This window comes from Colletotrichum graminicola, assembly GCF_000149035.1.
Source record: "Colletotrichum graminicola M1.001 genomic scaffold supercont1.80, whole genome shotgun sequence".
NCBI classification, from domain to species: domain Eukaryota; kingdom Fungi; phylum Ascomycota; class Sordariomycetes; order Glomerellales; family Glomerellaceae; genus Colletotrichum; species Colletotrichum graminicola.
The window spans coordinates 103,461-129,655 of NW_007361084.1; the positions used below are offsets into that span (position 1 = coordinate 103,461).

A 26,195-nucleotide genomic window follows, 5' to 3' on the forward strand; every position below is an offset into this window, starting at 1 on the left:
TGGCCGGTCCACAGTCAACGGTGCGGTGTACGATGACTATGCGTGCGTGCATGCGGCGGCAGCAGGAGCAGCAAGGTGGAGCAGAAAGAGAGAGAGAGAGACTGACATGATACTCCGTAGTGGAAGTACCTAGGTATCGGTGACTTGACAATAGTGGGGCTGCGAGATGTTCCAGCGAAGCCATTTTCCGCCTTCTTCTTCCTCCCACTTGCAACAACTCTTCGAGGCTATCGACGTCCGTCAAGACAATGCGTCCCCCCGACGTATTACTTCACACGTGACGAGGCCAATCCGTCCTCCGACGCATTACTTCACACGACGCGACAACGTCTCGTGTCTGGAATCTTACACAGTCACCGAGATACCCTCTATGCTTGGCCAGTTTCCAAAGCGAGACTACCCAATCGACTTCCATACACTCGGGACGACGAGGTAGACGACCCTGTCCCACCCGCGCCGCGCCGACGACTTCTTCAGGTCATCGGCCTCTAGACCATCACCGGCAACTCCGTACAACCTGCGTTCAGAGGTCTCGCGGCCTGCCACCATGATGCTATCAAGCCAAGTCCCCTAGTCCACGGACACCCCACTGCTTCCCTGGTGACCGTATTACATAGGGACAGGCTTGTTCAAAGGGAGGTTGTCTTGAAGCGTACTATTGTTTATGTCATCCATTCTCTGATGAGATTCCTGCATTCATTAGGACGATTTGGGACACATACAACAAGGCAGACTTGGATAGATAGTGCGCAAACATATCAGCGAAGGGAATACATCGACGGCAGCCTAAAGAGCCTACGACGTTTATGGCCAAGACAAAAGACGAGGCAAGGTGGTAAGAAGCCCCCCTCTGCGCCATCTTCTAACAGAAGAAGCAGCTCTGAGGTTGAGGAATCCTGCGAGTGACCCCTCCGCAGTACTGTTCTTTCTGGCGTTCCTTTTGGCACATTAGCCACGCACTCGAGTGTTATGAGACAGCCCACCTTGAAGAAGATGATGAGGCTGCTAACATGGACATCGACCTGCGTTGTTAGCAAGAGCAAATGGAATCTCGACTGGCCCACTACACAATACTATCACTTCAAACTCCGAGATGCTGTCTTTCTACAAGCTGCCGCATCTGATATGTCAACTGCGGCAAAGTCTCACCGCAACACCAAAGGATGGATGCTGTTAGCTGGCCCAACTCAGGTCTTCAGTTCACATCGGTCTCGTTAGACTCAGCACCCCTCTCACCCGCAGAACGCCGTCACCGCCTCTTATATCCACAAGATCCCCACTGTCCTCCATCTGACCACCACACCTTCGTCCTTATTGATACCCTCCTCGTCAACGTCCTTGTCAACGTCCCCGTCAACGTCCCCGTCAACGTCCTCGTCAACGTACTCGTCTTCGCCTCCGCGACAGCAATCTGCCACAACCGCGTGGTGTCTTAACCCCATTCGTCTACTCGTCATCCTATTGGCCAACCCGGACCGCGACGATGACATCAGCGTAGTATTCCACGCACTCCAAGAGGGTTTCCGTCACGCCCATCGCATGTGGCATGGCTTGAGCTCTCAGCGTTTTGTTGATGCATTCTTTACACGACCCTTGCAAAAGCTCATGTCTGCTGCTCGCATATGCTGGCTTTATTGTGAAGACGACGGACCAAACCAGCGCAGGCTGCTGCCCATGTTGTCTTTAGAGACGTGCGCTCGCTACTTGTCCCTAATAATTCATCATGATTTACAGTAGGCCATACCTCCTGTTTGCTTTATGCATCGCCCCCGTTAGGCCCGTTGTCTCCAGACGTTCCAGGTAACCAACACAAGCCTCCTACATGCTTGATTTAACCTGCAGTTTGGCACTCTGCATGTGATGTCAATCCTGAGCATGCCCTTCTCCCTCCTTGGTCTTCAATCTTGTCGCGATGCCTCCGTGATGCTCGGTATCGCGGAGCATTGCGGGCCCGGGAGAACGGCTACCCCGGCCTCCACCTGAAAGAACCGTTATTGCGGTCTCCCACACGTCCCACTCTACGTGAACTATATATAGGAAGATATTCCTACAAGTCAGACCACACAGTCCTATATGTAGAAAGTTAAGCCATTTTCCTATGCTCTTTCCTACCTGAAAAGTGCCTCTGCAACAAATCTCTTATCCGCTGTTGGCTATCCCTTTGAGTGCCACTGGACCTCACATAACTCAGACCAATAAGACTACAGCAATCCAGGCTAAGTATCCAATGGCTGTTAGTAATTACTTGCAGAGACCCGCTTTTGGGTTATGTGAGGTCCGGTGGCACTCAAAGGGATAGCCTATCTTGGCGACATGGCTGCTCGCTACTCCGAGTACCGCTTCAGCAGCCTATACAACCCACCCTTGAACGTGGAAAGCAGCAAGCCGCTATTCCCTGACGATAAACACCCGTTTCTTAAAGAAGATAATGATGTTATAGATGACAAACTTGTCACAGAAGATGATGTCATTGCCCTCACTCGCCAATGTCTGAGCTTTCTTAGGGCTTGTACGATTTAGTCACTTACTCTTGTCGCTGATTACGGCCTGCACACACCTTGCAGCAGGCCAGTACCGTCAGGTCATGAACGCCCAGAACCAGGCAGGGCCTTCGGCGATGTCTCTAAGGCGCTGAAGATGATCTCAACGTACGAGTGTCAAGGGCAGCGCGCAGCCGGGTTCAGAACGGACGGCGGACGAATCCCATCTTTAACAGCATCTCGTGTATTGCCGAGATGGACACAGACTATCTCGAGCCCGTTCTTCAGAAGGCTAGCCCCAGCTTCAGCAGCTCATGCACTCGCTCGTTGGCTGAATAGACATTTCCAGCGGCATCTAGGTGCCTTCGAAGCCGGCCATAGGTGGATGTCCCTGTGATCTAGCGTAGCAGAGGATGGAATAGGGTTATATCTGACACGACAAAAATAGCCACCGCTCATCCCCGCTCAACGTCATCAAGCTCACTGTTCTCAAGCACGAAGTTAAGGTCTGGATGAAGTATATGAATAATGCAGCCATTCACGACTTGTCCTTCCTAGCTGCACACATTATCATACATGGTTAGAAGCGTGCTGTGCCTATAGCGGGCATTAGCACTCTAGTTACAGAATTATTGTCGTTCTTATCAATCATCATCTCTCTATCATCTCACTATCATCTCACTATCATCTCACTATCATCTCACTATCATCTTGCCATCATCTTATTGTCATCTCACCATTATCTTATTATAATACGATAGGGCTTAAGCTTAATACTCTCACATTAAGCCAAGGCCTAGAAAACACCCATCTCTGTCTAACTCTCACACCGCGCTGCCTGATGGTTTCTCATATCAGCTTGTTTACAACCTAAAGCAATAGCTTGACATTCCTAACTCTACTAACAGCACAGCTTCCGCCTCTGCTCCTGGTTTGGCGCGTTTGTACTCTTGCATCACTTAGTTAAGCAACTTGATGGGCTTCTCTCATTTCAGTCCCTTCAAGTAAGGCCCAGTCCTGGTTTACGAGAATGACCTGGCCCCAGTGTAGTTAGTAACCGGAGCTGCTGCATCCATCAAAACACAGCCATACTGCGCAGGGACACCGTGCTATTGGGGCCCCAAACGGCCATCTTGTTTAGCCAAACGCATGTTTCATCGCCGCGTTAAGCTATCTCGCTAAGGCGGACAATCCTATGCCTTAGCGTTAGTAGAAGCCTCACGCAACCCTTATAAAATACAATACGTCCGCTGATGGGGGGGGGGGGGAGGACCGCCAAACTGCACAAGTGACGGCCGTGCCTATATTTGCAACACGAAGTCAATTCAAGAAGGTCATGTTGGCAGTAGAGGCAGAAGTGGTGGATTTCCTTCCCATCGGCAATATTGTGTATGGGGTGGCGTAAGCGCGGCAGCAGCAGCATCAGAGCGGGAGCGAGAAGAAGACTCTTGATATTGCACCGACTGCTATGGTCCTTGTTTCTCCTGAGGCTTTAGACTCTTTCTGTTGCTGCGCTTTGGGCCGAGATAGTGGTGGGCGATGTTGATTGCTCATGTTCTGGTGTTACTGCTCTTGTTCTGCTTCTTGCTGTGTGACAATTGGAGGCCCGCCTGTTAAGGGAATGATTCTCAAAGTAGAGATTCGAAGAGTATGAGAGCAATAGAAATCATGGCCCAAGGGGCCACAAGGTTCTGGGGTCTGTGAAAGAAGAAGAGAGGAAAATCTTAGTATCAGTCCGGGAGAGGTCCAATGCGTTTATTCTGCGTCACTCACCCGGCAAGAGTCCGGACATATATCAGGGCTTTGAGAAGGAGATCTCAGAGGAGCCAAGTCGTTTTCTCAACCAGGTTACAATCCGTCCACATCCAGAGGTGGATTAAGACAAGTAGTTCTTTAGCTTCATGACCAGAGCTAAGAGTTACTTCTTCATGTTCCTCACTTGTTATTCAGTGGTGCCCATTAATCTCTCTGTCTTTCATGGTGCCTTTTGTTGTATGTCATGTATCTGCAGCCTTCTGGACGACTGTCCAGTGTCTGCCTAGGAAGATAAGCATTCGTGTGCATGGCTGTGAGTTGGCCGACTTGAGCGAGAATCCAGGTTTTAATATTGACATTGTTATTTTGTAAAGTCTCAAACAGCTTCGCTTGGCGGCTAACGTGAGTTTGCTTTTGTGTGATTGTCGTTTGTTAGGGATAACACTGGAAAGAGAAACATCATGTTTGTTATTGTTGTTGTTGTTGGGGTCCTTGTTGGCATATTTCTAAGCCACTGATGCCTGAAAGCCTCTCATTTCTTGCCACCGCACAGGCCCTGTTGTTTTGAAAAGGGCGGCAAGACCTCTTCGATCCAGTGGCTGATCTGGGGCCGGGCGGCAGAAACCTGTTGCAATTGCAACAGGTCCGAGTATTTACCGACCCGAGGTTTCGCCGTGGGGAACGTAGCCACTCCCTGCGTTCCCCATGGGCTCCCACCCCACTTGGGCTGCTGAACAAGGCAAGGCCAGCCCAAGGTACCCAACTGCGCGCAAGCACGTCTGTGTGTCACCAAGCATCGTCATTAACAGAGACGGAGCTCACCCAAAGTGGCTGTTATGTGTGCACTTACGAGTATATACAATTACTGCTCTTCTCGGATAAGCAAACCGTCACAACCTGTGATGCTCAACTTGACGCCATCACTACACTATGCCTGCCGCCTTACTATTTATGTCCAGTAACAATCCAACGCTCACAAGACTACATAGTAGTCGTCGGTCTTCTTGAGCCGCGCACAACATCGGGCAAGATGCTCATTACTTCCGACCGGCCAGACTGGGCATCTCCTCCTCCGCGACTTTCTTCAACTTCGCCATTGCCTCGACGACGTCTTGCGCCGCCCTGTCGAGTCTCGCTCGTTTGGCACTATCGGCTTCCAGGCCCCTGTCCGCCAGCCGCCTCTTCCTGGTAGTCTCCAGGATGCCACGCTCGATTGTCTCCATTCTTTCTTTGAAAGCCGTGTCTGTTTCCTCCATGGCGCTCTGGCCCCACGCCTCCGGGTCGTCGAGGTCCCCGGCCCGATCCCTCAGCGCCTGCTTGCGAGCTCCCGACGTCTCATCGTACTCCTTACTGAGCACCGTCTCGCGATTCTGCGCTTGTTCTCGCTGGTCCTTGGCGACGGATTGGTAGACGCCTTGTGTTTTGATGTTTTCCAGTATTTGCTGAATATGGTCGGTTCCGAGTGCGTCTCTCAGCAAGACCAGATTCGTCTGCGCCGGCCCAGGTTCCGATTGGCTGCGTTTGTCGGCGGTCGCCATGTTGTCGGACCTGTTGTGGCAATCTTTGTCACTTATTGTGGCCAGTTCGCCGTCAGGGTTGGACATGTCAATGCCGCTATCGTCATAGACGCTTGCGCCGTCGTTGGCCATGTCTATTGGGGTGTCTTCGGTGTCGTCTTGGCGTTCGCTGCCTGCCCCCTGGACGACGTTTTTGCTGACAGCCTGCTTCTCTGAAGCACCCGAAACCACGGTGGCGGTCACCTGTGCGTGAGTCGTCGAAGACGGCCTAGCTGGACTCTGACGACAGGAAGCGATGGCTCTCGAAATGACGGCTCTCGGAATGACGGCTCTCGGAGGGATTGTTTGAGAGGCTGCGAGGTTTTCTCGAGGATTCTTGGTCATCGGAAGGCGTTGCTTGTGGAATTTATTGACGCCCGTGACGGTTGTGGCAGACTCCTTGCCACCTGAGACGGTGCCGTGTGATGTGGCCTGGATCGTTTGGATTGACGCGAGAGCCTGTCTGCGAGAATCTGGCTGTACTTTGCTGCGTCAGAACATCGTCCCGAGGCAAACACAATCAGCTGGGATAAGAGAAGAGGAAATACTGACGAGATCTTTTGGCCGCGGTGAACTCCTTCACAGTGAAGGGCGTTTGTAGCTCACACTCGCCGCTGTCCGATTCGGCCCGTTGCGCCAGTAGACGGTTGTGCAGCTGGTGTTTGGTCACGCCCTTGGGAATGTCTTGCCAGCAGTTGCGTGAGGCCACTGTGACAGGACCGTACCAGAGATAGAGGTCGAAAGGGCTCTTCAACCCGAGCTGGGAAGCGGCGCGAGTCCTGTAGGCAGCCTCGTTCCGATTTGTCTTGACCTGCTTTTCCCAGTGCGCCTTGTATGTGGACTCGACCGCGAAGCGGACCAGGCTGGCGTCCGAGGTACAGCGCTCAATCCACTCGGGGAACGGGGACAGCGTATCCCTGCGCGCGTCGTAGGCCTTGATGTAGGCTTGGGTGAGCTTGTTCCAGGCTTCGCAGATGGAGCTTCTCGCGGTGTGGACGAAGAGAGCCAAGGCTTGGTCGAGCTCCGTGTCGTCTGTAATGCGTGGTGTCTTGCTTCTGGTTTGGGGCATTTCTCTTGTCGATGGCCGTAAAGAGTTTGATTCATGCGACTCGACTCTGAAGGGTTTGAGAGGGTACAGACCAGAACAAGGAGAACAAGGAGTGGTGTGCGGGCAATGAATGGCCTGAGGCGGGAAGGTTCGCAAGAGACACGGAGTGCCAGACGCACCTGCCTGCCCTGGCCAGGCAACAACAACAGAAGAGGTGGCGACGTCACAAGAAAATTAAACCCAAGAAATAGACAATCCGCAATCCTATGGGCACCCTACGCAGTGCTTAAGGTTCTGTTCTTTCCAGTTCCATTGACCTGTAGGCGTTGCCATCTCTTCGTCCATGTCATGGTCCGAGATGCACCCAGACCCAACCAGTCAATCGAATCACCTCAACGACAGACGGAAGCCGTCCGACTCATCTCCCACCACCGGCACTTGAGCCCAGGTCCTCCTCTGAGTAAATAAACACCGAGACTCTCACCGGAACCGTCCCTCTCTCTCTCTAGTTCTCTCTCTCTTTCTCCCCTTGTCTCCCTCTTCACGCCTTCAAGTTTCCATCCTGACTAACGAGACGAGGCGTCGCAGACGTAGGGCCCAAGAAGCGAGAGAGACGGACTCCTTCGAGGATAGCTGGTTACTGAGCAGCATTAGCGACCCCCGAGTACCAAAGTTTCTGCAAGAAAAAGAGGGAAAGTACTCAACTACACGCAATCAGTTTGACAGTAAGTGCATTCCCCTTCTTTCATCGTAGCTCTTGCCTTTCTCTGTCGCTTCCAAACGCTGACCGCCGTCATAGTGTCCAGTCCACTGCTGGAGAAACATAGCCGCCACGCGCGCGCCAGTCACCGAGCGTCACGACCGCCATCACACGAAGCAATCGAGAGGACCCCCGCGAGCAAGAGACAGGCTGGAGCCAGACACGATACCATATGGGAAGAGGTGATTGACGAGGAAAGAGAAAGAGAAGGAGAAAGCACAAGGGGCAGAGGAGGCAGAGGACGTGGAGGACTTGAAGGCATCTTGGAGATAAAACTCATCTTTGGAAGCCTTCCTTGTTATCTAATTATCTTATCTATCTTGAACTGAATACTAGCAAACAAGCCTTGCCCTTGACCATCAACCAACGCAGCCAGCCAGCCCAGACCAAAGCAATACAACTTCTACCGAGAGGGGGGGGGGGATCCTCAAGTTCGTGGTTAGTCTTCTTGTCGGAAATAGGTTTGCTCCAGGCCGTAAATCAGCTTCGGGACAAGGAGCACCCTCAGCTCATTCTCCGCCCAGGACGCTCTTTGATTCTTGTCATCGTCATCACCACCCAACGCGCCGGATACCTCCTGGCGGAGATACGACCGGAGACGAACAGCCGCTGCCTTGATAGCCTGCAGCTCCTTAGCTAGCCACACGACTGAGTGCTTCGTCGCCGTAAAGGTGCCAACAGCCTGCTTCGCCTCAGCACACACGGTCCTACCAACAACGTCAAAGTACCGCAGCTCGTAGGCAGCGGCCCCGATGGTATCAATGTCGGGTGTTAGCACCGCCGCTTCCCTCGTCTCCCCAGGCAATAGTAACGGCTTCTGGCCTCTCCCAGCCTCAAGCGTCCTCGCCACACGGCCCTCGCATATCTCGACCGCGTTCCCGAGCATTGCGCCCATCATACAGACGTCTTCCTCGAGCGCTGGGCCTAGTTCGAGAGACACGGTGAGGTCAGGCAGCGTCTTCAGGGCAGAATCTACTAGAGAGCCAAATGTCGCAAGCCGCAGATCAACCTGCTGCCCGGCTGGGTCGTGGAGGTGGTTCTGGCAGGCAGATGCCCCGCCTACCATGAGCCAGCGACCCATGCAGCTCTCAGCCCAGTGCCTAAGTCCCTGCCAGAGCTGTTCCAACCACAACGCGACCTTCCACCTGGACTGCAGCCGCTTCTGGCGGAGTGCGATGCTGTGTGACACGGGCGTCTCGGCTAACTCCCTCTGCAGGGCGTGGGCGTGCTGGAAGACCAAGAGGCCGTTTGCAACAGCCTTCTCGGCAAATCTCGCTTCCTCGGCGCACATCTTGGCGACCACGGATCTGATGCGGGACCATGACTCGTCCCAGGCCGACGGCAGTGACGACGACATTGACAGCCACGGGCTGCCACGGCTTCCTCGTGTCGCATCGGCCAGGACCTCCTCCAGTGTGACGACGGCCACATGAAAGCTTGGGCGCGCTCCACCACGGTGGGCCTTTGCTGCTCCAACGGGAATTGCAGAAAGCTGCCTGACGCCCTTGTCCATGTCGCTACCGTGAGGGAAGATCCTCAGCGCCGTGACGTCTGACGTGTTGAAGGCCATGGTGACGCTGTTGGCGTTGTTGCCAAGGAGGTTATCGGGTAGACGGGCGACTTGAGCCGGGCGCCACGAGGCAAGGAAGACGGCGATGCTCCGTGCGCAGAATAAAACAGAAGAGATGACGGGGAGCTCTGTGAACCATGCCACCCAAGACTGGAAGAGCAAGAAAGCGAGCGACAGAGTGAGCGTCACCGCGGTGAGGGCAAGGAAAAGGCGTGACGATATGACGAGCCACAGAAGGCCGGCCATCTTGCGTGCGCAGACGGCGACAGCCCATGACACGGCTTGTAGCCCCAACATGATGCGTCCGGCCAACACATTGGCTGTCGTCTGTAGTGATTGTGCGGGTTTGTTCCCTCCATCCTGTGCAGTATTGTTGGTCTTGCCGCCCGTTGTCTGACTTTGTGCGCCCTTCTCTCGTCGCCCTTGCTCTCGCCGCTCTCGCCGCAGTCTGTCAGCCTCACGCCGTCTCTTATTCTCTATAGCCTTTCTATAGGCGGCATTGTAGGCTTGATCATCTGGTCTAGATCCGTCCATGGCGGATGCGTGTGTGGAAGAGGATGCGGAGGTGGGAGGACGTGGAACAAGTCGTTATAAATCTGGCTTTGAGGAGGGAGATGAGATGGCGTGAAGGGAGTAGTTGAGTGCAAGTGAGTGAGTGGTTGAGAGAGAGAGAGATAGAGAGAGAGAGAGATAGAGAGAGAGAGAGATAGAGAGAGAGAGAGATAGAGAGAGAGAGAGATAGAGAGAGAGAGAGATAGAGAGAGAGAGAGATAGAGAGAGAGAGAGATAGAGAGAGAGAGAGATAGAGAGAGAGAGGGGTTGGATTCAACGCACTTATAAACCCAAGAAACATGGGCATTTCGACAGGCCAAATACTCTGCGGCCATCAAAACTGCCTTTAATGCTACAAGAACTCTACACGGACCCAGGAGGTTCTTCTCCTCCACCGTCTCATGTCTTCCAGATGACGGCCTGGTATCTTCTTGCCTCATGACGGAAGAAGATTATTACAGCCACTTGGAGAACATACCGTCTGGGGACATGCGGTGTTTCGAAATCACACCTGACATTGCCTTGCGCCTTAAGATGAATCATATATCTCCCGCACCTTGGTCCATTCGCTTTGATATTCGTTTCTGTCATGACGGATCTGGTCAAAGAACGTGAATCCACCATGGGGCAGAGAGCACCCGGGCCTTCGTTTGAGGCCGCTCCTTGCCTTTCTTAGGGTAGGGAGTGTCAACCATTGAGATGTTGGTGGTGTTCGCTAGCCGGATAGTGTGTGAGTCGTCAGCACGCACAAAGTGTTGCGTATTGGGCTTGATGACGATAGTAAAGCCTAGTCACCCGTCGAATGGAACGCCATGGCCAAGGATGGAAGCTCAATCTGTAAGAGAAGACTTGATATAGAGATGAAGAGCCCTGTTCTTGACTCTATATGAATCCAAACTCATCGGCCAGAGACGGAACACTTCATCTTTACTTTGGCAACAATCATTGATCCCCAAACCATCATGCCGTCTAATAACCCGCGTCAACTGAACCTGGGCAACTTGATCCCGAAGATCCTAACAGCCACCTTCGTCCTCGTCTTGGCCATCCTGTATGCCCACACGTATCATCTAGGTCCCAGCGAGATTGGTGCACCACTGCTGTCACGACAATACACACCGCCGTCAGAAACAACGGTGCGCATCTGTACGGCACTCCACTCACTCCGCGCACTGGAGCCGGACCGGCCGTCCAGTGCCCCAACGCCATTCGACTTCTTCCATCTAGACGCACGTGCAGCACCTTTTCATCCACCCAGAGACGCGGCCCGCATAGGCTCCAAGAACCACCAGGCCGTCATCAAGGCTGTCGTGAAGGCCGGCCGGGAAAACAGGGAGATGCTTGACCAGTCTTTGTGGAGAGGGGGCGGTAGCAGCAGTGCAGGCCAAGAGCTGGCCAAGGCAGAGCTTGCGGATCGTGCGAGTTGGTTTGTCACAGACATGCTGATTGATGATGAAGCACGGACGTACTTCCTAGAGCACATCCAGCCGAGACTGAACAAGCTGCGGACCGCCATAGATGCCATTGAGGGCCTGTGTGGCCAGATGTGGAGGGAGAGAGGATGGGAGTTGTGACAGGAGCACAAAGGGGGGTCATATCATTTGTCTCTTGTTTACCAGGGGGGCCAACTATTACTTGGTGATTTATGATGTGGTAAGGGTTGGCGAGGGTGGCTGCAGGAGGACGTTGTTATTGTTATTGTTGTTGTTGTCTTAAACCTGGTTGTCTTTGGCTGGATGGTTGGCTAGTATGGGTGTGACGACTGGTCTCACTCATTTATCTGTCACAAGGGCCCGTGATTTATGAATACGGACCCAAGATGTAAGATGAGGAGGGCATTTTCAGACTCAGAACTCTCTTGTGATGCGAAACAAGATGGCTGGTTGGCTGCCCGTCCTTAACATTAGCACCCATGTTGTATAAAACACGCAGGCTTCTGCTGCCACAAGCAAGTAGTTAGCACACTGCATCTTCCTTGGTTCCATTTCCTCCCTCCCATGAATATCCAGCCGACCTTTCCGAGACCCCGAGTCCAGGCATCACCGCGCCCAGGCCCTATGACGATCACGACAAGAGTCGTGACGGCCGAACTCAGTGAGTAGCAGCCTATCACACCGTCCGTCCGTCCATCCGGATCGCCTTGATGGCGTTGGCTAACATTTGTGTGCCTCGAGGTAGCATTGATCAGCTAGCCAAACGCTACAAAGAACATCAACTATCCATGGAGAGCGCCGCGTCCTCCAAGGTGGATCGCAAGATACGTGCCCGGCAGGTCTGGCGATTCACCAGCCGCATTGGAACCAACAGCGAGCAGCACCCAGGCGTGGATCATCTCATTCAGAAATGCGACCCGGGACACGTCGTCTTGAACCATCTTGGCTGGCGCGACGATGGTGAGGAGGACGAAGAGGAGTGGCTCAAGTCATGGGCCGACAAAAAGGGCGTCTTTGTGACGTGGCTCAAGAACAACATCAAGAAGTGGCGGCAGGAATACGACAAGGAGCAGCAGCATCCCGACGACGCGGGTGCATCGGTCGAGGCGCTGCCGGCAAACGACGAGGAAGCGCATCCCGTCGTCGTCGTCGTCGACAGGGAGACCATCACGGCGGCCGGCAGCGACCTTGCTTCGGCTGCCGGTGAGACGGGTTCCCGGCCAGCCAGTCAGCCCAAGCACGACAAACCCCTGGTCCAGCGGCCCAGAAGAACATGGATATCGGAAAGCTGTCCCGGGGCCAGCGCTGGCGGCAGAAGCGACAAGCGTGACGTCCGAATCCACAAGAACAATAACAACAACAACAGGCACGACGGGAGCAGAGATGACGGCGGGAAGGGGGATGATGACGGGAATGGAGACGCATCTCTACCCATACGCAAGCACCTGTCGCAGCAGCAGACAGGGGCGGCTGCAGGAAAAGCGGAAAGCCGAGCAAGGCAGCTCAAGGAACAGAGTGCGCATATCTTGTTGCATTTGCAGAACTTGACCCATGTGAGGGCGCAACTCGGAGGCAGACGGCGGGAGGGCGGTGCCAGGCTCGACGCGACAGGAAGACAGGTGTTTCTGGACTGGTATCGCCGGCAACCTCATGCAAAGTCGCGACATAACAAGATTGGCGAGGAGGAGGAGGAGGAGGAGGAGGAGATGGAGCAGCAGGGTCAGCGGCAGGGGTGATGCGCAAGGTAGGAGATGGTGGGCTTTTGCACAAGTACGTGGTTCACAATGATCCCTAGACTGACTCTATTGTATTGCTTGCAAAAGGCATCTGGTTCAACATCATCATCATCATCATCATCATCATCGTCATTATCGTCATTATCGTCATGACACTATCCTTCGTAAGAGTCATTCTGTCGTGACAAACGCGGTCGACCATCAGCTGCAATCATCAACACGCAGGCCGCTGAAGCCGTCGGTCAGACCCATCCTGGCCCAGGCCCTAGTCATCCCTCCCGCCTTGGAGCATCTAGACGCAGCCTCAAACGCAACACGGAGATCCTGGGCGGCACCGTCTCTCGAGACCCGGGCCATGTGTCTCGTCATCTTGAGGTCCAATAACCCAGGGACCAACGGAGGAAAAGGGCCTGAGTCCACCGTCTTGTCCGGTCGAGGGAGCGGTCGAGAGAGCGGAAGCAGCTCGTCCATGAAGAGGTCGATGTCAAGGATGGCGCGAAGAGCAGACTGGCGAGCTCGACAGGACGGGCCGAGGACGGCTGAGGGGAGCGTTGGGAGCGTGGCCTGCCATGCATCGCCTTCGGCAATGATGGATGAGAGGTGTTGGGCAGTAGCTTGGCGAAGGTGTTTTGCAGCAGAGATGACGGTGCTGAGTTGTGGAGGCGGCTGCTTCCTTGGTTGCGATGGTGGTGGTATCGATGGCGGGGTAGAGATCAGACGCGGGGAGCACAGGCGATCTGGAGGTAAATGAACCGAGAGAGGTGAAGCTGGACGGGACATGGATGAAGAGGGGCTTCCGTCATGACGGTCATGAACGCTGGCGGTGCAAGACGAACTTGCAACGTCGGATGTTTGTGGCGGTGGTGGCGGCAGCCTGGCCTCCTCGTCTCCCCACCATTCCTTATGAGTCCAGGCGTCCCTCACGTCGTTGGGCCAGTTGAGAGCGGGGACACCAATATCTTCATCGAAATCGGGGTGCAGTATGCCTTTGTTGATGGCTTTTGTAAGTGTGTGGATCATGCTGCTCGACATTTTCTTCCGAATCGCAATCCATTCTTCGTTTGAGAGCGAGGCCACTTCAATGTTCAGTTTGGCAGCAAGCTCAACAAGGGTCGGGCAGGGTTTGCTGTCACTGGAAGACTCGTTCAGGATACGCTGGCGTGACTTGACGGTTGTGGGGCCAGCAGCCATAGAGCGGATCGCAGGGATGGAGAGGCGGTAGAAAGCCAGGAACGACTTCATGATGAGCTGGTCTGAGGGGCGCCAGGTGACTTTCGGGCTGGGGCTGCAAGAAATGATTTCGCCAAGGGTGCGGCCGCGGAACAAGTAGGAGGATCGGGTCTACGGATCGAGAGAGAGAGGACTGTCAGCGGCAATCTCTAGGGATGAAGAAGGCCTGGGCTTGAGGGAAGGATTATGTTGTTACCGTTGCACATCCGGTTGGGGGCTTTTTGGGCTCGCGAGGAGCGAGGGGCCATGGTTCGGATGGCATGGGAGCTGGGACGTCTGTAACTGAATCTCGAAAGCGAGGTTGATGGACGCATGGCAGACGGGCTGATGTGTGGTGCGAGGACGAGGAGATGGATGGCACACGGCGTGACCCCGAGGATGACGATGGCTGGGCCGACGACGGTTGGGCCACACAGTATTTGGTTTGCGGGTTCGGCAACGTTCTGGAAGGCCACGCGGGATGTGTGATGTGTCTGTCTGGGTGGTCTTGGTAGCTCAAATGATCAGCAAAGCAAACAAAAAGTGGTTCCGCTGTGCTGAATGGTACCTTGGTACATGTACCGGGTCTACTGCGGACCGACAGGGCCTCGCGGACAATGATGCCGCGAGCATATTGATGACGTATCCTCGGTGAGGCAGCGACGGATTTTGTCGAGGTAGGAGGAGGTGTACCTGGTGCTAGGTGTGCCAGGGTAGGTGGGTCTGTTTGTGTGTTGCATCAGCATCAGTGCTTTCCAGCAGTCCAGAGTGGGTCTCTGTCGATCTTTTCCCTAGGAGCAAAGATCGACAGGGTCTTGTCTAGGTACCTAGGCAACTGACCCAAGGGGGCACGTACTTGTACATCCTGGACGACCAGGACCACCCACCCACCGTGCCACCTGCCATCCCATCCCACCTGTGAAGTCCCTGCGCTAGGTATCGACTTTGATTAGCGCCACTGTCTCTGCTCCACACGCCAGTAAGTAGGTACTCCCTTGTAGCCTCACTAACTCCATAACTCTTTTAGATGTAAAAGTCTGTTGTATTCTGCAACAGCATTATTCGTCAAAGGGGCACATCCCGCCAAGGGTACATACGGTACCTACGGATATATGCTCCCCAGTCTCCACCCCTCCGGGACCCTCTTTCCATGGAAGCGTATCCGTACGGATACTGAGGATCTCTAGTGGACCCTAATCTTCCTGCAACTACATACAAACGAACTTCCTGTCCACGCTGTCTCTTCTTTTCTGTCGGTGCCTCGTCCTTCGCTCTCTCCCTTCTCCAAAATGCTCTCCTCTTTCATCCTTTAGCCTTGAGCTATGGCAAACCCCCGCATCGACAGCCTTGACGCCTACTTTGATGGCGTCTTGAAGAGGGAGGCTGGCCACGAAGTGCCGGAGTCTCTTCAAGACGCTTTCTACAGGTTTGTCGAGCGGTTCAATGTTAAAAGCCCTACCGCTAGCACCGCTGCCTCCTCTCTTGACCACCATGCGAACGAGACCAACAGAACCTTCACATCTTTTTCACCAACGAACCCCTTTTTCAACACAAGGCGCAGCACCACCAGTCGTCTCCTGCCGCCGCCTTCAGATCTTACCGACTGGGATACCATCCCATCGCGTGAGAGTCAGATCAACCCAGCCCTCATCCAGCGCAAGGCCAGCCAGCGTCAAGCTCCCTTCTTGGAGCATCTCGAATCAGAATCCCGACTCTGGCAACAGCGGTACAACAAGGTGGTTGATGATGAGGCTCAAGCTGTGGCCGAGGCGGCACGTGACGCCGTTCTCCAACGTCACAGTCTTCTCCAACAACGTGGGGGCCCTACACGTCGTATCTTTGCGTCTTCTCCCTGTCTTGAAGTCCATCTGCTGACATGCATGCCTCCTCCCTTTCCAGCTTTCCCCCAGACACCCGACCTAGCCCGTCCATCGCGGTTGCCTACCCCCGCCGCTCTGGCGCCACGCACCCCGCCCCCGTCATCGTCACACCAGCCCCGGTTGCCGACAGTCACCCCCTCGAGACGATCGGCCGGTCGAGAAGCGACCGAGAAGAAGCTCCGGGCCGATTACGACGTCCTCTTCACCGCGTACCAAGAGACGTGGGAACAATACAAGGCAGCTGCAAAGGAAGCATCCACTCACCTGATGGGGCTGGAGGACCTGAAGGTCGAGATGATGCAGGTATTGGTCGGCATGGACAGTATGAGTGAGGAGGGCATCGAGGACACGGACAAGGAGCGGTTGTCAGGGACGGCCGAGCCCGCTAAAGCCCCAGCCCCGCCGTTGCAGTCACCTCGAACGCCCAGGCGTAACGAGGCTGGCGGCGGCGAGGCTGGCGGCGGCGGGGAAGAGGAGCGGTGGAGATTTTCCGAAATCCACGCCCACAGCGGCGGTAAAAGGTCCACGCGTCGTCGCGGGCAGGGATCGAGAGGCAACAACAACAACAACAACAGCGTCAACAACGCAACAAGGGAATCGCCTGAAGTGATAAATGGATGATGGAGGGGGGCTGGGATCTAGATCTATCATGTACAGTACCTTGGGAGTCGGGCCTTGGACGTGAAGGAATAATCAATAAAACATTTCCTCACTGTATCTATGCGCAACACGTTTAGCGAAAGATGTCCCGGGCTATTTTACATGCTGTCTCGTGAGGAAATGTGCCTAACTCAGGTTTGTCGCTGAACGTTGATCCGCAGCCAGCCATGCCCAGCTAACCCGAGGTGCCCATTGCCTATTGTCGCATGCCCACGACCCCTGGTGCCAGCAATGCAAATGTTGGCGGCAGCTCGGATGTGATTGTGGCAGCGGCAGCGAATGTGGCAGCGGATGTGGCAGCGGCGGTGGCAGCGGCGGTGGCTGTAATGCGGTACTGTCGTCCGTGCCCATGTGCCCATCTGTCTCTGTCTCGGTAGGTCTCCGTCTTCATCTCCGTCTGTCTCGGGGACGGCTTAGACAGCCAGGCGAACGAACCGGTCAGGGGTCTCATAAGCGACAAATTGCAAAAGAGATTCTCCACATGGCAGAGACAGAAAGTTGGTTGCCGACGTTGCAATTGCCCGTCCGATCCACCTGTTCCTACGACGAACCAGTGGAGGAAACACCGCCCTCTGCCGCTGCGGGGACCACGTCGCTCTGGTCTGATTCACTCGATCCAGGAACCGCTGCAGAACCATGTTCCAGACCGCGTGGTCCTCGTTAGCCATTGGTCTGCCAAAGCTGCCCGATCCGAACCGGTGGGGCACTGAGCTACAAGAGTTGGCCACATGGGCCATAGGTGCATCACCACCAACCGAGCAGTCACTCTTCGAGACAGAATTGAAAGAACACCAGCCGTAATCTGGTCTCGCCCTGGTTGACCGCCAATTGAGAGACACGTCTGGGCTGCGATTGAGCATCCAGTGAGACTTGCTGGCGATAGGCGACAGCCAGAAGTCAGAAGTCAGACAAGAAGGCGGTGGATGCTGGGAGAGAGCAGCAGAGCAGTCACTCTTTGAGACAGAGATGAAAGAACACCAGTCGTGATCTGGTCTCGTCCTGGTTGACCGCCGCCATTCGCGAGACGCACGCCTGGGCTGCGGTTGGGCATCTAGTGAGACTTGCCAGCGGTGGGCGGCAGGAAGAAGTCAGACAAGAAGGCGGTGGATGTTGGGAGAGAGCAGCAGAGGATGAGGCGACCCACGATGGAAGAAAGATATAACCACCATCTCCCGTGGCTGAGAGTAAAATCTCTCTCTCTCCTACTTCCCCTCTTGTGTGCGTCTGTGTGTGTGTGTCTGCTTCACAACCTTTGCAACCTCCACAAGCAAACAAACAAACATTTTCTTTTCATCAAAGCTCAGCCTTTGAGATCTATCTCGGAAGCTACTTGGGAAAGCCTCTTCTACTTGGAAACTTGGGCCCATCTTGGCCCTCTGCAGACCTCACCACACCACACCAAACCAGACCAAACCACACCGCACCATTATCAAAACAAAACCCCTCCTCTCCCGCCAAGCAAGCAAACAAACAAACAACCCACCAAGCCTTGCCCAAAGGAACCCCCTCATCTTACCACTCTACTTCCACACACACAAACACACACCTCAAGTCTCGCGTCGTCGCTCGCTCGCCACCGCTGTCCAGTCGCGGCTCCTCCTGCGCCCCCTCATCCACTTCCACTTTGTCGGTCCGCTAGCGCGCGGCGGCCGACACAAGGGTGTAGCAGGCAGGATCTTGCTCGATACACGGTGGTTGATCGCTGAGTCGACGACCTGCAGAGTCTTCTTTCATGTGTGTGTGTGTCTGTGTGTGACGGAAGAAACCGAGAGGGGAGGGATCGGCGGGAGGAGGATGGCTGGAGACGGAGAGAACCCTTCAAAGGTCGTTCCATCATGTGGGCGCAAACACACGCACACACCCACACATCTCCGTCTCCAGCCACACGCCCGTCGCATGTCAAATGCATGGCATAGCGGGCCTGGGATGCCCTCCGGGGCAACCCACCAAGGGACTGTTCCACGGACCACCTGGCGGCGTCTTCAAGCAAACCTCCTGTTGATGGTCTGGCCAGACATCTGCGGGGGGGTTTTGCGAGAGGGTTGCTGGGTTGGCCTGGAAACCCGCCTCCACCACACACGCACACACACACACACAAACACATCCGGGAGGGCGGTTCGACACGGTCTGGCCAGACGTGTTGTCTCTTCCTCTTGGGGTGTGCGTGTGTGTAAGTGCGTGTTGGCTTGGAAACCCGCCTCTACTACACGCAAACACACACACACCCGGGAGGGCGATTCAACACGGTCTGGCCAGACGTGTTGTCTCTTCCTCACGGAGTGTGCGTGTGTGTGGGTACGTGGGCGGTGAAGAAGAACGGCAGGCCTGGCAGGGCAAAGGGGGAGGAGGAGGAGAAGGAGGAGGAGGAGGAGGCCACCAGGGCCGCAGGGAATGAGGAGCGGAAAGGAGTGACTGTCTCCATATGGACATCATAACTAGTTCCCATACAAATTAACAAAGTACAACAAAGTGTCGTATGCTGCATGCACAAGTTGCCATCCCGTAGAATTCGTCACCCAATCTATATCATTGTCAGCACGGTCCTGGCTGAGGCCGCCGCTGTGGTCGCCGCTGTGGTGAGGGGGTTCCCGAGACCAAACGCGTTCATCAGCCCCTGGACGGCTGCTCGACGATGTGCCTGTCCCTGCTGCAGCCGCTCAAGAAACCGCCTCTCCTCGTCGTTCTGCGGCTCCGGAACCTCCGAACCCTCCGGAACCCCTCTAGAACGCTCCCCATTACCCCCGCCCAGGTTAGTGTTTTTCGGCTGCTGGACGGACTGAAGCTCTGCTTCCTCGGCTTTGAGCGCAGCAATCTCACCGTTGATGTCCTCTACATAAGAAGTACGCGTTACCTCGATGGATGCTGGCTCAGAATGCGAGCCGCTGCTAATGAGGTGCAATGTAGATGTATTCCACCCGAGGCCACTGTCAAGCGCGTCAAGAAGGTTGTTAAAGTCGGAGACCATGGTGCACATTTGTATTGCATTAGCTACAGCAGGAGCTAGCATTTGCAACTTTGGCCTGATAACTGCATCCTGCAGACGGACAAGCTCTTCCATGTCCCTGTAGATGTTCTGGATAAAGGCGTGGGTTCTCAGAATATGCCTCGTTGCGGGCGCAGAGGGTGATGCGCCGGGCTGCCACCACTGAAATGTGCCCTGAAACCACAGCCGTTCCCTGTTGTCGCGGCCCGATGACAGTTCCCCATCTGCTGCAGCAGCTGCGGCGGCCTGGAGCGTTGTTTGAGATGCAAGCCTGGTCAGGTCGGAGATGCCAGTAAAGAGTTCGACGACGTGGCGCAACAGAGCCACGAGCTCGCCCTCGGCTGCCATGGATGGCGCCGCCATGTTGCCGGCCTGGAGGAACGATTCCACCGTTTCGCTCCCTTTCTGTTTGTTGAACGTGGCATAACGGCGTGCCGACTGCCCCTGGCCCCAGGATATGAGAAAGTTGACCAAGGAAGAAGCAGTCAGCGGCTGGTGCAGAAGGCCCGAGAGCGCAGCAAACGACGCGTCGCAAGCAAAGTGCCCAAGAAGAGTGCCTTCAGCAGATGACGACGACGACGAGGACGACGCGGGCGCTGACGGGCATAAATGACACGCGGCATCCACCCAATCGTTTAGGCTGTTGGAGAGAGCGTGTCGAAAGGCGCGGAGAAAGGAAGGGGCGTTGTATGCCTCGCTCAGATGCCTCACAGTCAAGCGCAGGCGGTTGAGTTGCGAGCCAGAGCCAGACACCCTGACTGCGAGGGGCCCCCACAAGATTTCCAACTTGCCGATGTGGCGGTTCAGCAGCTGGCACGCAAGTTTCATGTTAAGATGCAGATGATCGGCCGGGTCGCGACCGGCAGTGGCTGCGGGTCTTTTCCAGGGTTTGTTTTTGCCGTCCTGCGCCAATAGAATGGTGGCGTTGCGGCATATGTGGTTGACGAGTCTGTCTAGGTCTTGGAGGAAGGTTTCGTCAGGATCCTTGAGAGCATCAACCATCATGTAGCTAAGGGATAAGCGCTCCTGTTCCAGAAGGGTGATTGTGCGATGCAGACCAAGTGATACGGTGGTTTCGTTGAAGCGGATGTTGTAGAGACTGCCGTCGGGGGCCGTGTAAGATGCGGCAGCAGCTGAGCCCCGGAAGAGTTGATGGGCCCAAAGGCCTAGAAGAAACCCGCAAGAAATGTAGAAGACGATGCGGCGCCGCCGCTGGGTCGGGGTGCCAATGCCAAGGTTCAGGCTCGGGCTCGGGCCCGGGCTCGGGTCGGACGTCAGGCTTGGGCTGAAGCTTTGGCAACGCCGGGAAGGATCGTTATCGGGGAGGAGTGTCAGGTCGAGGATGTCGTCAATCTCGTGGATGGAAGACGGTGGCGCAGGTAATGGCAGCTCGATGGGGCCATGGTACTGGATGATGCGCCGAGGATGATGGCCTGCGAGATGTAGCGAGACGGGGTCGTCGGGGTCGGCGATAAAGTCTTGATGGAAACATAGCTCGATGGGCTGGAGCTGCGTGAGGTTGTGGCGTGTATTATCATCATTATTGTCGTCGTCGTCGTCGTCGTCGTCGTCATCGTCATTGTCATTGTCATCCGCGTCATGCTCGGGTACAAGGCGCGGGATGCGAGTCAAAAAGCGAAGGGCGGTAAAATGATCACGTGGGTGCCGACCGGCGGGTGCCAAGGTTGTTGATCCGTCGGCCACCATTGCTACTATGGCTATGGCTATGGCTGGCCGGTTGGTTGTTGGCAGAGGGCAGTTGCGGGGCGCTAGCGAGAGATGGTAAGATGAGGCGGCATTTGGCGGCATGTGAGAGAGATGTGGTGAGATGATGAGTGAGGGTGACGGCGAAACTGTGTGAGTGAGACAGACTAACGACTTTCCGTGTCAACCAACCTACAGATATATAGAGCACACACAAGGCAGGCAGGCAGGCAGGCACTGACAGTCTCTGTTTGTCTGGGATCAAAAGACAGAGAGATGCAAGCTGTCTTGATGCCACAAGTTTGTGCTGTCGTGCTGCTGTCCGTGCAATGAGTTGACTGAGCAACTCTTGAAGCGCGACGCGACGCCCCATGTGACTAGCCACTGTACGTAGTACTGTGTACAGGTACATCACATCAGTGGGGCCCTGTCGGTTTTAGCGCCAAGAGGCTCACTGACAAGGCCCTACCCGCCCAGCCGCCCTGCCAGCACCCACTTGGCAGGCAAAGTTGGCACCGCCACCATTAGCGGCCACGTGCCATTAAGGCACATTGGCGTGAGCGACTTTGGCTGACTAGTTCGATTGGGATAGTCCATCAATGGGTGACCGACAGTCGCCCCACTCGGATTTGCTGCCCCAGCTGCGCGGCCTATTATCTACAGGTACCTGCCCAGTACTAGACTTGAAGTACCTTTGTGCCTCAGCGCGTGTGGGGCTAGCTGCGGCAGCCACCATGTACGCATGTACCGCCACACCATGTGGGTGCGCCACAAAGCGCATCCTCTATCCAATCTTGCAGGGACACAAATGCCTGTTGGTCTGCACCATAATCCGTCACCAGATCTGTGACTCCGGGCGAAGTGCACCCCTTCTAAGCTGTAGCGTCCACCGCCACTGGGATAGATTCAGGGAAATGTCAAAGGGCGCTGTGCTACATGCTGCAGACTACGTGCGCTTTTGGGCCCAGGTCCGGAGACAGGAACAAACATATCAGGTGGTAGAGTGTGACATGGCGTGAGGCAGGTACTGTTAAATCGTAGGGATTATAATGGTTGATTAATTGATTCTGTTATGTGTTGTGTAACTATGGTGGAATCCCGTAGAAACAGGGAAAACCCCCTATTTCTTAGTTAGGAAATCCCTAGCTAATCCTAGTAATATTATTAGTAAAGTTACCCCTAAAAGTAAGGCTAATTTACTGCCTATTCCCTAACAATTTACTATAGGGTAACTATATATTTACTAGCTAATTTATATATAATTTTACTATATATAATATACCCTCTTAGTACTAGTAATATAATTAATTACTATAGCACTTATACTAAATATTCTTTATTTATAGCCTATTTATTTATTAATTATTCTTTAATATCTTATATATTTTCTTTTTTTATTTAGTAGTAAAGCTTTACTTTATTATTAGCTAATTCTTATTATTAATTTACTTTAAGTTATATATATTAGCTACTTATATTTAATTTAGTTATAAATATAGTAAATTATAATATACTAAGTGTTTTTATTAATTTACTAGCTATTAATTTAGTAAACTTCTTATATTTAATAGTAATTTAATTTATTACTACTTCTTAGTATAGCTAATATATATATATAGTAAGTTATATATTATAGTAAGTTATATATATATATCTTATTTCTACTATCTTTATTTTTAAACTAATTTTACTTTATATATAATAATAGAATCCTCTCTTTATAACCTAGATTATTCTTATATTTATAGCTATTTAAAAAGACCTAAAACTATCTATATAAAAGGCAGCCTTTATCTGCTACGTGCCTAAATCTACACTCTATAACTAACGCGCTAGCTAAAAAGTATAACGTAAAATATATATAAATTTAATAAAGATAACTATATCTAAAGAGGAGGTAATTCTTAAAAAGATTATTAACCTAATTAATTAAGGGTTTTCTTTATAATAAGAAGATATATAAGAAATAGCTAATTAACTTCTTAATATATATAATAAGATATATATTAGACCCTAATAAGTAAAGAACTTTATATAGTAATAACTTTAATTAAAAATATAATTTTAATATTAAATTAACTATTAAAAGGCCTTAGCTAAAAGTTTTATATTTATATAAGGCTAGTTTATACTTATATAAAATATAATTATAAAGTATAAGATATAAGATTATAATATTTATAATTTAATAAGACTAGCTTTTTAATAAACATAATGTTATATATAAAGGTTATTATAACTTTTAACTAATATAAAAGGCCTTATATAAAGTAGCCTAGTAATTATAAATAGGTTTTTATTATTTAAGGTATATATATAAATAGCTAAGTAATACCTTTATATATTATTATAAAAAGTAAATATTACCTTTTATTATAGTACCTTAATAGTAAATTTCTAGCTATATAGTATATTTACTTAAGTAAAAATTCCAGTGTGGGGGATCGAGTCGCACTGAGGCGGCCGCTATAGGACGGGTTCACCCAATGTTACTTCCCTGATATCGTTAGCTGAACGATCGAATCCCTCTCACGAGCACATCGACTCAGTCGGGCCACCAGGTGATAACTCGTGGCCGGTAGAACTTTTGATCACACAGGAGTCCAGCCTTTAAAGAAGTAACCGACGATTGCGTTGGCGGGGTTTTTAATAAACATAATGTTATAACTTGTAGGGTTCCATCTGTATGAGGATCTACGTGTATAAAGTAGCCTAGTAATTATAAATAGGTTTTTATTATTTAAGGTATATATATAAATAGCTAAGTAATACCTTTATATATTATTATAAAAAGTAAATATTACCTTTTATTATAGTACCTTAATAGTAAATTTCTAGCTATATAGTATATTTACTTAAGTAAAAATAAATAGACTATAAATAAGATTAGCTTAAATTAGTTAGATTATTTTACTTAGTATATAAAGTCTTATATAAAAAGTACTTATTAACTTTTAATTCTTAATAGCTATAATAGCTATAAATTAACTAAATTTAATAACTTTTATAAAAAATAAAAAATTATTACTTTATATATACCTCTTTATTTATTATATAAGCTTTAGCCTCTTAATATTAGCTATTTTAGCCCTTTAAAGTACTTATATAGTAAAAAGAATTAAGAAAATAATATAAATATAGATTTTATATATTACTAAGGATAACTTTTTTTTACTTTTAAAGTAATATTTTTACTTTAATAAGTAAAATAAATATATAAATAGGTTTTTAATAGGCTAGTCTTATACCTTTTAATCCTAAAGTTATTATTTTTTAGTTAGATTTTAAGCTAAAAACACTAACACTAGTAAACTTATGTCTAACTAGCTTAGGCTTATAGGCCCTAAAGACACTAATAATAGTAATTAAAAGTATATAAAGCTTTACTTTATTAAAAAAAAGATTAAGAACTATTAAAGAAGTTTACTAATACTAATATATAAAGTAATTAACTTAGAGTTAAAAGGTATTAGTAAGTTAGTATATTAACTAATTATTATTAAGGTAGAGAACTATTAACTTTATATAGAGATAAAGGTACTTAGTAAGTACTAGAGGGCTAAAAAGACCTAACTACGTCTTAAAATATTACTTAATATAGCTAAAGTAGAGGCACTATAAAGAGAAAAAAAGTAGTTAAAGCTAGAAGTAAGGATATATCCTAAAAAGAAGTTTATATAAAGAATAGTAAACTAGTTATGTAATAATATAGTAATTATAAAAAAAACTAAATATAATATATAAACCTATAAGGTAGTTTAAGATAGTAATAAAGAATAAAGTAATATATATTTTTAATTAATTTTATATAATCTAGTTAAATAGACTTTTTAAAATAATAGAAAAGTAAGTAGATATATATAACTTACTATAATATATAACTTACTATATATATATATTAGTATAAGTACTATTTTAGTATATATATATATATATACTACTAAAAGTAGTATTAGGTAATTTAGATATACTTAGATATATAGTCTTATATAATATTACTATAAGACTAGATAATAATTATATAAAAGTATAATAGTTAATAAAGAATAGTTATTATAAAGTAAAAAAGATTTATACCTAAAGTTATATAAACTATAATATTATAGCTAGTATAACTAAAAGTATTAAACTTTATGTCTTACTAAAGAATTAGTGTATAAAAAGAAGTTAAGAAATATATAATATATATTAGTAAATAAGGCCTATATAATAACCTAATTAAAGATATATAAGATATTAAGCTAATAAACTTTATTAGTATTTATATAGATATTTAAGAGTCTATAAGAAAAAGTATAACTACTAAAAGATATTATAATAATTATATAATAAGTTACTTATATAAGTTAGTAACTAGATAGCTAAATTAGAAAAGAATTAAATATATAAAAAATCTAAAAGAAAGTACTTAATAAGAAGAAATCTTATTATATAAAGCAAGAAGGTATATAATTAATAAAAGGTTATAAGAAGTTATTAAGAAGAAATAAATAGTTAATTTAATAAAATTACATAAAAAATAAGAAAGTAGTATAAAAAGAAAAAAAGGTAAAAAGAAAAGAAAAAAGAAAAAGAAGTAGAAGATATTTATAAGGAAAAGAAAAGAGGCTACTAATTATAATACTTATATAAAGGTAAAAAAGAAATATATAAAAAGATAAATATAAAAAGAAGTCTATCTAAAGTAAAGACTTTACTATATATAAAAGAAAAGTAAGTATATATAAAAGAAGATAATTTAATTAGCTTAGTAAGTTTTTTCTTAGAGATAAGTAAGTATAAAGTTTTATCTACTTAAGAAATAACTTTATATATAACTACTAGTTAAATAAAGGTAAAGCTATTATAACTAATAAGTAGTACTATCTA

The 26,195-nt window shown here is 50.0% G+C and overlaps 9 protein-coding genes across 9 annotated transcripts; 4 read left to right on the forward strand and 5 right to left on the reverse strand.

The window, feature by feature from the left end:
- Positions 1 to 1,163: 1,163 nt before the first annotated feature.
- On the forward strand, positions 1,164 to 1,436 carry GLRG_11277 (uncharacterized protein; the record flags this gene model as incomplete). The annotated part of the gene is made up of 1 exon (XM_008101962.1): positions 1,164 to 1,436. The coding sequence occupies one exon, from the start codon at positions 1,164 to 1,166 to the stop codon at positions 1,434 to 1,436; it is 273 nt and encodes a 90-aa protein (XP_008100153.1).
- Positions 1,437 to 5,272: 3,836 nt separating this feature from the next.
- Positions 5,273 to 6,860, reverse strand: GLRG_11278 (uncharacterized protein; the record flags this gene model as incomplete). Its single annotated transcript, XM_008101963.1, has 2 exons — positions 5,273 to 6,273; positions 6,344 to 6,860. The coding sequence occupies 2 exons, from the start codon at positions 6,858 to 6,860 to the stop codon at positions 5,273 to 5,275; spliced, it is 1,518 nt and encodes a 505-aa protein (XP_008100154.1).
- A 1,178-nt stretch (positions 6,861 to 8,038) lies between these two features.
- GLRG_11279 (uncharacterized protein) lies at positions 8,039 to 9,466 on the reverse strand (the record flags this gene model as incomplete). The annotated part of the gene is made up of 1 exon (XM_008101964.1): positions 8,039 to 9,466. One exon carries the CDS (start codon positions 9,464 to 9,466, stop codon positions 8,039 to 8,041), a length of 1,428 nt encoding a protein of 475 aa, XP_008100155.1.
- A 1,217-nt stretch (positions 9,467 to 10,683) lies between these two features.
- GLRG_11280 (uncharacterized protein) lies at positions 10,684 to 11,295 on the forward strand (the record flags this gene model as incomplete). The annotated part of the gene is made up of 1 exon (XM_008101965.1): positions 10,684 to 11,295. The coding sequence occupies one exon, from the start codon at positions 10,684 to 10,686 to the stop codon at positions 11,293 to 11,295; it is 612 nt and encodes a 203-aa protein (XP_008100156.1).
- Positions 11,296 to 11,942: 647 nt separating this feature from the next.
- On the forward strand, positions 11,943 to 12,890 carry GLRG_11281 (uncharacterized protein; the record flags this gene model as incomplete). Its single annotated transcript, XM_008101966.1, has 1 exon — positions 11,943 to 12,890. One exon carries the CDS (start codon positions 11,943 to 11,945, stop codon positions 12,888 to 12,890), a length of 948 nt encoding a protein of 315 aa, XP_008100157.1.
- A 201-nt stretch (positions 12,891 to 13,091) lies between these two features.
- GLRG_11282 (uncharacterized protein) lies at positions 13,092 to 14,382 on the reverse strand (the record flags this gene model as incomplete). The annotated part of the gene is made up of 2 exons (XM_008101967.1): positions 13,092 to 14,231; positions 14,317 to 14,382. The coding sequence occupies 2 exons, from the start codon at positions 14,380 to 14,382 to the stop codon at positions 13,092 to 13,094; spliced, it is 1,206 nt and encodes a 401-aa protein (XP_008100158.1).
- Positions 14,383 to 14,686: 304 nt separating this feature from the next.
- Positions 14,687 to 15,005, reverse strand: GLRG_11283 (uncharacterized protein; the record flags this gene model as incomplete). The annotated part of the gene is made up of 2 exons (XM_008101968.1): positions 14,687 to 14,822; positions 14,956 to 15,005. 2 exons carry the CDS (start codon positions 15,003 to 15,005, stop codon positions 14,687 to 14,689), a joined length of 186 nt encoding a protein of 61 aa, XP_008100159.1.
- Positions 15,006 to 15,421: 416 nt separating this feature from the next.
- Positions 15,422 to 16,600, forward strand: GLRG_11284 (uncharacterized protein; the record flags this gene model as incomplete). The annotated part of the gene is made up of 2 exons (XM_008101969.1): positions 15,422 to 15,893; positions 16,110 to 16,600. The coding sequence occupies 2 exons, from the start codon at positions 15,422 to 15,424 to the stop codon at positions 16,598 to 16,600; spliced, it is 963 nt and encodes a 320-aa protein (XP_008100160.1).
- A 2,560-nt stretch (positions 16,601 to 19,160) lies between these two features.
- On the reverse strand, positions 19,161 to 21,329 carry GLRG_11285 (uncharacterized protein; the record flags this gene model as incomplete). The annotated part of the gene is made up of 1 exon (XM_008101970.1): positions 19,161 to 21,329. The coding sequence occupies one exon, from the start codon at positions 21,327 to 21,329 to the stop codon at positions 19,161 to 19,163; it is 2,169 nt and encodes a 722-aa protein (XP_008100161.1).
- Between the last annotated feature and the right edge of the window lie 4,866 nt (positions 21,330 to 26,195).